The 11,404-nt window shown below is 33.7% G+C and overlaps 1 protein-coding gene across 1 annotated transcript; it reads left to right on the forward strand.

The window, feature by feature from the left end:
* Positions 1 to 2,012: 2,012 nt before the first annotated feature.
* On the forward strand, positions 2,013 to 10,845 carry LOC145669171 (uncharacterized). Its single transcript, XM_081737501.1, has 2 exons — positions 2,013 to 2,072; positions 8,982 to 10,845. The coding sequence occupies exon 2, from the start codon at positions 9,014 to 9,016 to the stop codon at positions 10,748 to 10,750; it is 1,737 nt and encodes a 578-aa protein (XP_081593627.1). The 5' UTR covers positions 2,013 to 2,072; positions 8,982 to 9,013; the 3' UTR covers positions 10,751 to 10,845.
* Positions 10,846 to 11,404: the final 559 nt, after the last annotated feature.

Here is an 11,404-nt window from a genome sequence, read left to right on the forward strand (position 1 = left end):
GGTAAAAGAAGGCGAGATAGTATTATGGTGAATTTTTTAAAATACTGTGACGTTTGATTTTGCATGGTAGTCAGTGAACCGCTAACTACATCGGGTTCAAATCTTGGTCATGACTCGGGGCTCCACGCCAATAATAGCTCCTGTCGTTCATAACCTTGGAGTTGCATTAGAACACAAAAGCTTAATAACAATATTAATAACAAATAACAAACGACTCAGTCTGTGCGTGAAGCTAATTCTAACAATAACAAGTCATGATAATAAATGTGATCACTTGTGCACACTAATAGACGCTTACTATTTATAAGTACCTTACACTAACACATGTCACTACTTATATTCACTATTATAGCTGCTTATAGCCGCTATTTCCAATATTAGGTGTTAAAGGTGAGACAATTTACCCATTTAAAACTATTAGGACGATTTTGTTGCAACTTTAAAACTTTTTTTTTTTTTTTTACAATTTAATTATTTGAAAATAGGACCAGAGCTGTAACAAAATTTAATTTTAGTATTGATGTTTCTATAACCTCATGTTTAGATACCTAATAACCTAATTGCATGTATTTCGTACAGATATGGTTTAATTACTGCAACCACTGTCATTTTGTTCATGAATGCAGGACAAAAAATTTTTAATTCATTTTTTTGGGCACATGCGTATTTTGATGTGCCGCTCTTTGATGATGCTGCGTACCGAAGGCTCGGGGGTAACAATATGTAATAATAATAATAATAATAATAATAATAATAATAATAATAATAATAATAATAATAATAATAATAATAATAATAATAATAATAATAATAATAATAATGCATGAAAGCTGTTTTCATGGTATACATCCCGACAGTTAATTCAACACCAACCCTTTTCTTAGGTAAAGCCTGATATGTTTTAAATTTAATTAGGAATATTTGTTGTAAACTTTTACCTACTCAAAATGTTTTCAAAACTCTTCATACTTCAAGTTTATTTCAAAATAAATATTTTTAATAATTTACCAACTTCATCATGATGTTTCTGGCAGAAAATAATGAGGAAATAATCGTAAGCGTTAACAAAGTATAGCTGATGTCTTTCCTTTCTGAATCTTATCTTATATAGATACTAATTCCTTTTCGTGTTACGTATGCCTTCAACGTAATTGAAGTTCATGCATTGATGACTTTATTTAAAGTATTTTTCATACTACTGCACACGATGCACCGGAAGGAAAGTGAATTCTTCATATCAGAGCAACTAATAAAATGTTGTGTAAGGGAAGGTCTCTATAAAATATTACACGCATTTCAGTTGTACTTTTATCAAAAGTAAATGAAAATATTGGAGAGTAATGGTGCATGAACCTTTTAACTTAGATAAAATTATGTCGTTTCTGTTTTAACAAGAACATAAGTTATTATTATAAAAATCCAGATTCTCTATTAATTGCAGATTACAATTATTCATCTTTTAAACAGAGTCATAACTTGGAACGTGGACTATATGTACTTCCAACTAAGATTGAACCCAGGTCATCCGTTCCATAGACAATAATATTATTATTTCGCTTTTATAGAGACTTAACTCAAAGAACAAGGGTGGACTCAATCTTTCTCTCTTTCCATCAACGTGAAATATAATTTTATGAACTCACTAGTTTCAATAAATAAAAAGTATCTGAAGGCAAAGAAAGATTAGTTACATTTATAAACACATGTAATGCGCCCTATTCAATAACTATACCATAGCACATTACTTAATATTCTTGTTAGTTTTATTTTATTTTATTATCTATTTTTCTTTTACTTCTGATCTTGAGATAACAATTTATTCTGAAAGTTTGTGAAGTTTCTTTGATATAGGTAACATATAGGTTCAAAAAAAGATTTGTTTTTGATTTTAGCGGCCTTTTGGTTTTAGATTTACAGACAGCTGATGACAGTATTGAATTTTTAAAATCAACAAACAGTTAATAATAAAAACAAATCAATAAACAATTAATTGTTGTATTTATATCAATTAACTTCCTTAGTTACGATAATATTTAGAAGAACAAGAACAACTTTCACTTACAAAGTTCCATGTAAGAAAATCTAAGTTTAGACTAGTTACTACCTTACGTAGACGAAGTAGTTTACTGATTATATACATATAGATAAATCACTTACTACCTTGTATATTATCTGGTATAAGCTATATATAGACTAAGTACTTCGCTGGTTACATAATTTAAGTATCCCTAATTTCGCATCACCCTTAACTTTGTAGTGTCTCATAAAATGAAATAATAATACAAACTTGTGGAAGGTTGCGGGAGTAGATATTGTCACAGATAAATGACATATTTCGTTACATGAAGCAATATTTTTCTTCTTTATCATCTAAGAAACCAGATTAAATGTAGCAAGGGACGTGATATTTCTGCCGTGTGAAGACCCAAAATGCTTCCCCCATTTCACGAGGTACTTATAGCATAGATTTTTGAGTATTGCAGTTATGCCAGGGCCCAAAATTTCCGCTTGCCAGGTCGCCATTGGCGACTAGAAATTTAGAGCTAGCGACCAGTGTTCAGTAGGAATAGTTTCTGCCTAAACTCACATGGTTGCGCAGTTTCTGTTTCGATCCAAAATAATTGTCACTGAGTGAGAGAAAACACAGAATGTGAAGTCTTCATAACGGACATGGAAAGTGGTGTCTTCACAACGTTGTAATTAGTCCCTCCTTTCCCACCCTCAATCGAAAACTTCATTACGAGATTCCCAAATTTGCTTCCAATTGTCACTTTTTGTGCAATTTTATCTATGAGTATTGCTTCTTGTGAGCACTGGCGCAAATCTTAGGGAAGATGAGGGGGACATGTCCCCTCCAATCTTAGAACTGTGGGAACCGTCCCACCAATAATCCGATTTAAAATGCATTTTTGGGAAGAAAAGTGATTATTTTTGTCTGATTGCCACAAAGGAACGTGAAATGAAATTTATGCCCCCCCCAGAATAAGCCTCAAATCTGCCTGCCTCATGATTAACATGGTTTAGGGACGTATGCAAGAGATGTAGTTTTAGCAGTAACCAACTCTTTTTTAGAAATCTTTCTCTCCTCAGCCACAGGTTGGTGAGCAACATCGGAAATTTTAAAACTTTTCTCTCCCTTGGGAGAGCTGTTTTATACTTTGATAAAACCTCTTTTTCGTAACTGCATCTAAATATTCTATCCTTAGTCTTCCTTTTCCTGGTTTTCCTTCTGCTTTACCCTCTATTAGCACGGTGATCCAATCGCAGTGCCGAATAAGATGGCCAAGCATGCTGTTTCTTCTTTTTTCCTTTTATCTTCATGTTCTGTCGTCCTTCATTAGCTTCCTTTACTATGTATTAATTCCTTTCCCTTTCGATCCATGATATGCGCAGCATTCTGCGTCAACACCATATTTCAAATGATTCCAGTTTGGATATTTCATCTTATCTCAATGTCTATGTCACTGATCCGTAAAGTGCCATACCAGGGTCTTAATAAATGAAGGGTGTGAGGCAAGAACATGGTAACCCACAATGTTACTATATTAAGAAATTAGGGGTTTTGTGCTGCACAATTCATCTTGAAAGTAGGAAAGCTGATTTTTAACATAAGACTATACATGAAGGATTGAAATAATTGTATGAAATCAAAATAACGAATTTCTAATTTTGTATACTGCTGTGTCGGTTACCATGTTTTAACATTTAAGTCATAATTGATACAAACATTGTTTCCTGAAGCATATCTATTTACTTTGTGTCATGGCTTACATTTTGTATTGGATTCTCATATGAGGAAACAATATTTGTTGACTCATTAACACAAAACATGTTATTACAGAAATGTACCTAAACACATAAAGACTACTCGAACGAATGAAGTTTTAATTCGGACAATGCAAATATTTCAATCTTTGTGAGAAACCTTATTATCTAAAGAAATCAATTCTAAATTAAGAAGAAAATCTAATATGAAAACGAATTGTTTTCACAATATCCAAACAGAAGTAGGTATATACACAAAAATGAATCTTGGAGTATATTGCTTTTACTCCGTGACGTGTTGGCCCTCCTTTGTATCATGAAGTTCTCCTATGTCAATTTGGTACACACGTCAGAATATTAATATTGGCGCTATTTCCGTTTTTTACTCCGGAGAGCCATTTTTAACCTAACCCAATTCTAATAGTAGTCCAGTTCCACTCCGCCAGCCTTGAATATTTGTCACAATTAGCTTTTTTTTTTTTTTTTTTTTTTTTTTTACATAAACGAAAACTATAGTTACTTAGGATTTGAAAAATGGGATGTAGACCCTTGTACTTCACAAAAGGAAAGCACTATTAATAAAAAAAATAACACGTCAGGCGACGGAACAATAATAGTTCTTTCGGTTTCTGAAGTAAAAGGGGCAAATGTCCACCTGTTTGCCCAAGTTACAAAATCTTGCTGGACCAGGCAAAATCCGGCATGAATTTCCAGCAACGCAGTGCGCATTCCGGAAAAATATTTGTGAATACATACTGTGCTAATGGAAGCTTGCTGGTGCGAAAAATTGTTTTCCTGGATTTGACCAGAAACGGATGTTAAAAAAAACACACAGTGTTGCTGGAAATACAAGCTGGATTCGTGGTGGTCCAGCAAAAGAGTCTGGGTGAGATGTACCGAAATTACTAAAATGCAATAATTGATATCCTACAGCAACTACTGCAATGCAAAACTTGATATCCCACATTAAACGCTTGTTATTGAAAATACAGCATGATTTACTCAACACAATTTCACCAGTTGGTAACCTTCATCCGAAAACAATAATAGATTAATCAAAAGAGAACGGAAAATACCCAGATGAAATTCTGCAAAATCATGAAAACAGAACATGGTAAGCAAAGTACAGGTCGTAACAGAAAACACAGTGCAACTTACCTCATTGTTTCCCTATCATCGTTTCCCTTACCTCGTTGTTGTGTCATCTTCGAGACAATATTCACTTCCTGAGCTACTCTACAGTAAATCATGTTCATTGAATTGTCTGTAAGAAACATCTAATGTGCAAATTCTTTTATTTTTAAATGTGAAGGTGGTACACGGTTCCTCATTGCCCGCCATCTTAACTGTGGGTTACCATTTTATACATTCCAAAAAAGTTACAAAGAGGCTTACCAAAAGGGAATGTTACTGCGATCCATAGAGCACAATTTGAACTCGGACAAGATTAAAAGAAGCGGTATGTTTTGCTCTCTATTGGGTGCTGCATAACTCAGAACTTGAAAATTTGTTGGTTACCATGTTCTTGCCTCATACCCTTCAAGTCGTTTTCGAACGCCCAGCGACACATTTCTTGTTTTTAGCCGTCCCCTTTTCCTTTTAAATACTTGTAGCCTGCGCTATTCTGAGACTTACGTCTTTTCCACTTCTTCCATCCGAGGATATTAGACTTCCTAAATAGGAGAACGTCTTAACGTCTTGGATTTTCTCTCCCTTTGGCCATACGTTTGCCTTTTCCTGTCTAGCCCTTGTGTACTTTATCACTTTGGTTTTCTTCTTATTTATCTTTATTTTGCATGATTTTCTTTTCAGTTGGTCGTTCAAGTTTGGAAATACTTCCTACAAGTCCTTTTCGTTCTCCGCTCTCAGTGCTTTGTTTTCAGCAAATTTGATTGTGTTGAAAACGTGTCCTTTACGCCTTTCTCTTTTTTATCCAAGAATTCTTTCATAACCTCTTCTATATAGACGTTTGACAAGAGAGGTGAGAGATAGATTGAAAAGCTCTTTCACAAGTACCATTGTTGGGTCTTTGATTGTAGAAATACAAAATCTATAAAAGCTTCTGAATATATATATTCAGAATTAGTGTTAATTAGAACATTTTTACAATTTTGCTGCGTGGAGAAGAATATCAGTGATTGCTCACTTTGTTACACTTTTTATTTAATTATTTAAAAGAAGAAAAATTCACGAATTTTACAGATTATTTACATTGGATCTCAAATGTAATAAATATTAATATTATATGTTAATACCACAGAAAAATGTAAATATAGAAAAATTATTCTTGCATTTACTTTTAGTGGTCTAAAATAATTTGCTTTTAAACATTTAAACTTGTATTCAATAAAGAGAACAAAAAAGTTTAAGTTACTAGTCTCCTTTTTTTTTTTTTTTTTTTTGCCTTGAACTGTGATCTACCTTTATTTGTAATTTATTTCAAACTTTCATTAATGCTGGTGGCAATGCGAGACTTTCATTAATCTTGAAGGATTTAAATAAAATTTAAACTTTGTTTTCTGTGATTATAGTAGGCCTACTTAAGAATTTCAGCTATTACATTCAAGAAGAGGCTAATTTAAAAAATGATAAAAATTACGTAAAAATGTGATTTTCTTTTTAAATTTTGGCGAACTTGAGAGCTTATACTCGAGCGGAAATTCTATTCTGATTTTGTTTCGTGTTTTACTTCTTTGTAGCTTCCCCAATTCGCAACTCCTTCACGGTATTACGATTTGAAAAAAATACAACTTTTTCCAGCCACTTTGTTTCACATGTCTCTTTTTATGTTGATTGCACAAAATTTTCAAGCAGCTTTCATATTACTACACTGCGTACTGGACTGTCTTTAAAGAAAGTGATTAACTTAATCGAAAGTATAATTTGAGAGGTGCGATAAAAATGGTTAATATAATAACCCATAGAAACAAATTGTTCGATAAAAATGACTCAAGTTATAAATTAGTGTTCAAAATCGCCTGTTTCCATCACTTGATCGAAATATCCTTTTTAATTAAACTTTCTCCAATAACTTTTCTGTGCTTGAATTATAAATAATATGGTTAAGTTATTTTGAGGAATGTACATAAGGTGTTTACAAAACTAATTCAAAATGAGGGTTTTAAGTTTTTCTGTCACACCCCTTATTTATAAAACAGTGTAGTTTGAAATGAATAAATAATACGCAAAGCAAATTAACATGTGAACTGCCATAAAACGAATTTCTGACAATTGCGACCCATGCGAAAATTTCGATTATGTGAAAACCCATCTTTGTTTTACTTTTGCGACAATTGCGATTACTTTCTTTGTTTAAGGTTATTTAAAAATATGAGTTAAGACCACTGCAACCATGTTGATAATCACCTTATCAATTTGCATCAAATTTAGGATTAATACTTGATATTGGTTCTAAGTAGTAGCCGAAAAATGTTGAGTTAGAAAATTACTCACGTAGAAGTTTATAACAAACTGATACTTAACTAAGATTACAACACAACATTTGTTGTCTTTTGCTTAAAATAGTGAATGAGTATATCTTGGAGAAGATGCCAATCGCTGGTCAATAGGATCGCCAAGCGGTTTGCAATGCATTTAAGAGCTCAAGTAAGCAATTTATACTAACTTCAAGAGCTCCAAAGATAAAACGAATGTGTCTCCAAGAGGACCCAGGCTTTTCATTCATAGTGAGGCTCCTGATAATGAGAACTTAGAATTTTTGGATTACCTTCTACACGAGTAGCTGAAAACGAAGATATTACTGTGGAGATGTGGACTTGCTACCAGCAAAGACACAGGAATAATAAAATGAAATCTTTGAGTTTTACGTCCCACAGTTATGACGGATAAGCTAAAGGAGATGGTGAAGAAGAGAAATGAAGGGAATAGTGGAATGAAAAAGTGTGAGGAAACGAGAGAACACCGAGAAAACCCACGCATACGGTGTTTTTCCACCACAAAGTTCACTTGGCGCGAGCTGGAATCGAACCCAGAGACCCCAAGCACCAGACGTGAACGCTCCACCACTGAGCTACTGAGACCTCTCACAGGACTAATAGTCCGGTAGAAGGATGAAATAATAAGATGGATACATTGTTCGGTAGATCCCGTCTGATGGACCAATATTTGATTTCCTGCCTCAACTTGAGAGCAGAAAGCACGATGGCATCAAAAGAAAGAAACAATACATACAGATAGTTGAGAGGCTCCAGAAGACACAGAAGTACAAATTTGGTAATTTTACAAAATGTCTGAGAGCTTTGGATCACGTTAACAAGCTGGATTAATGCAGTATCTTCTGTGAAACTGACGACTTACGATGAAGTTGATACCTCATTGTTCATATTTTCTATATGATAATACAAGGTGTTCCACATAAACCCGGTACGCCTCACGTTCCGGTTAACCATCTCAAGTTAAATTGCTTGTGGGGTGACAACACTGTCTAGAAAGTTGACTACACTGCATTTTATCGGATAGTATTCCAACAAAATGGAGCAAGCGCCCACACATCAAACCAAATATGGCCTACATCAGCAACGTCTTCCCTGAAGACAGACTTCTCGGTAAAGTCCTTTGTCACCATGATCCCCGGACTTAACATTGTATGGTTTTTATTTATGGTGCACACTGAAAAGAAAAGTGTATACTGACAATCCTCATACAAAACAGACTATCTTAACTCAACAGTACTAGAGAAATTAACAACATCACGCCTTCAGAATTACAGCGTGTTGTTGGTAACATTAAACGAGGTCAGCCATGCCTGGATGCCCATGACCACCACTCCCAGCATCTCTTATAATGTTACTATATAATATAATTATCTTTTCATTGTTGCTGTTGAAGTGTTCTTTAAATCTCTTGCGTGAGGCATAGTAATTTTATGTGGGACACCCCGTAGCATAATATAAGCAAGTGTTTAAGAAAAGTGTTAAAAAAAAGCGTAGTGAAGATCAACAACGCTGATTTTACATACACCAAAATAGTTATACATTAGGTAAAAGTTCTGATTGTTTTGCCAGTTTCAGGCTTGGAAAAGTGTGAGAAATCGATATTTAATTATTAATGCTGGCATGTCTTAATAACGATAATAATATCTGAATAATACAAGTATTTTGACAATTTCAATTGATTGCGATTGTCGCGACAACGTGGTTAGTTAATTATATGTGCATTACTTAATTTATATATATATATATTTTTTTTATTTCCAGGTTCCTCAAAAGCACAGCTGATTGGACTAAAAATGGCATGGATCAGAAACCCTTTACCTCTACAGAAAATTCTTTACAGCGTTATACGACAAACCATCCTGTCCAATTGTCCGAAGACATCAAACCAAGTGTCTAATTTTTATAAAGGAAGACAGGCTGTTCGAGATTACTATGCCTTGTTGCCTGAAACTGTATTTTTGGAGCTGGTGGATGTTGTCTTGGAGAAAGATAAACTTTATAGTGTCAGAGAATATTCTGAGGTTTACCCAACACATTTGTTTTTACTGGAAATATTTCTTCAGAAGCATGTTCGTAGCGTTTACCTAAATTTTCGAATTTTCGGAAAATTTTGCTTCTGTACAAGAACACTGGACTTATTGAGCGAAAACTGCAGTAGTTTAGCTAGTTTACATGTGACAATTAGTTTTAGCCGACAAGATCATTTTATAGACGAAATTGAAAGGTATATGGAGAAAGTGCTTTCTTCAGCTGTAAATCTGGTTCGATTAAGTTTGGACGAATGTTGCACAGATAAAATTCTCGCTATTATTGGAAGAGAGTGTTGCCATCTCAGGGAGCTGGAAGTTTCAGACAAATATATTACAGATGCAGGTCTTAATTATTTAACACAACACATCACGGAAGTGGAAGATACGAATGAAATCTGTGGTGATAATTATAGCGAATGGGAGAGTACTTTCTGGAAACTTCCAGATGTATTTCCACCAGTCTGCGAACTTATTTTTCTACGAGATCCGATGATTCAAGAATTTAGATTTAAGCGATATTCAAGAACTAAGAATCACGTGTGTTCTACGTTACGTTCTTTAACAATATACCCAGATGAGGAGCATCTTTCCGTTAAAAGTATGCTAGTACTACTGGAATTGTTGGAGAACCTAGAGGAATTGAATACGGATTTAAAACCTTTATTTTCATATTTATTGAACAAAGGGTGGCACCCTCAGGATGCCCAAAGTCAAGTATTAAAGTTAAATAAATTACTATTAAGTTCTGTGACCACCAACATATTTAATTTGATAAGGAAACTTTGTCCAAGACTGATGAACGTAGAAATACTGAGTGTATTTGAGCGTCTGGATGTTAACAGTATACCACCTTTGAAGTCATTGAGTATCGGTGATTGTAACTTGATTGACGATGATGATGATGATGATGATTTTGTCGAGATTAATGGTAATTTTGTCGATAAAGTACTCAAATATCTCACCACAAATGGAGAAAATCTCGAGGAGTTAAGTCTAGACGTGCCGGATTTTGACAATTCTCAACCTCAAGAAAAGTTGGATATAACTGCTATGCTAAATTCTTGCTCAAATTTAAATGTATACAGCATTTGGTACTTGGCGAACAATATTCAAATAAACTATTCATCTAAACAAAACACCTTTCTAACAATTGTCGAATTAAAGACAGGCATTTCTGAAGATAGTCTCATTAATCTTCTACACAGAGTACCCAATATTGAGGAACTTAACGTCCACACTTTGTTGGATAAGTCTGAAAACTTTATTCAGAAGATTTGTAATGTACCTCCACGACCACATTGGAAGTTATTTTATGTATCTTCTTGTAATATTGTAGAAACTGAACAGGAATTGCTTCTTTTTCTCGCATATTTTCAAGAAATCAAAATTTTGTACCGTCTTCCAAAAGAATTGTGGCGATTTAATTTAGAAAGTTACAAACACGAAAGAAAATATCGCCGTTTTTTGCTTAATGTTTCACGAAATATTAATTACGATTAATGTTTCATCTCGTTTCATAAAAAACAAATCTCTAAGATGTAATCAATAATGTATATTTTTTTATTATATGAATCTAAGAGAATAAAGTTGATGAATTTTAATAACAGCATTATTATATGTATATTATTAGCACACATGGTAGAAATAAGCAAAATAAGCTTTTAGATTCTTAGTAGGAATGCGCCCGAGACGAGATAAGTCTGAAATTTAGTCTCGTCTCGTTTCGTAAACAAGACGAAATTTGAGTTAATTCATGCTTTGTGGACAGGGCCGGTTCTAGACATTTCTTAAGTGTAAGCAAACAATATTTAGGCGCCCCACCTAAATAATAATAATAATAATAATAATAATAATAATAATAATAATAATAATAATAATAATAATAATAAAGTAGAAAGTTGTAATGGACAAAAATTCTTCAAATATATAATTGTTACAATTGCAAATTTCTCCAATATCTGTAGGAAATTTCTTCAATATCGATTATACTTTAATCGATTGTCTACTGATATATAAGTACAAAACGTGAAAGTCTTACGTCAGTGGTGCTCTTGCCCCCCTCAAGTGAAGTGTGAAATGACGCTCCTGTTTCCAATGCTCTTCTTTCATTCAGGAAGCATAGTTGCCAAATCGCAATATTAATGTCCATAATGT

This window comes from Thermobia domestica, chromosome 13 (genome assembly GCF_964235325.1).
Source record: "Thermobia domestica chromosome 13, izTheDome1.hap1.1, whole genome shotgun sequence".
Lineage (NCBI taxonomy): Eukaryota > Metazoa > Arthropoda > Insecta > Zygentoma > Lepismatidae > Thermobia > Thermobia domestica.

Coding starts and splice junctions, on each gene's coding strand:
- LOC145669171 (XM_081737501.1), top strand. CDS start 9,014: ATGGCATGGATCAGAAACCCTTTACCTCTACAGAAAATTCTTTACAGC.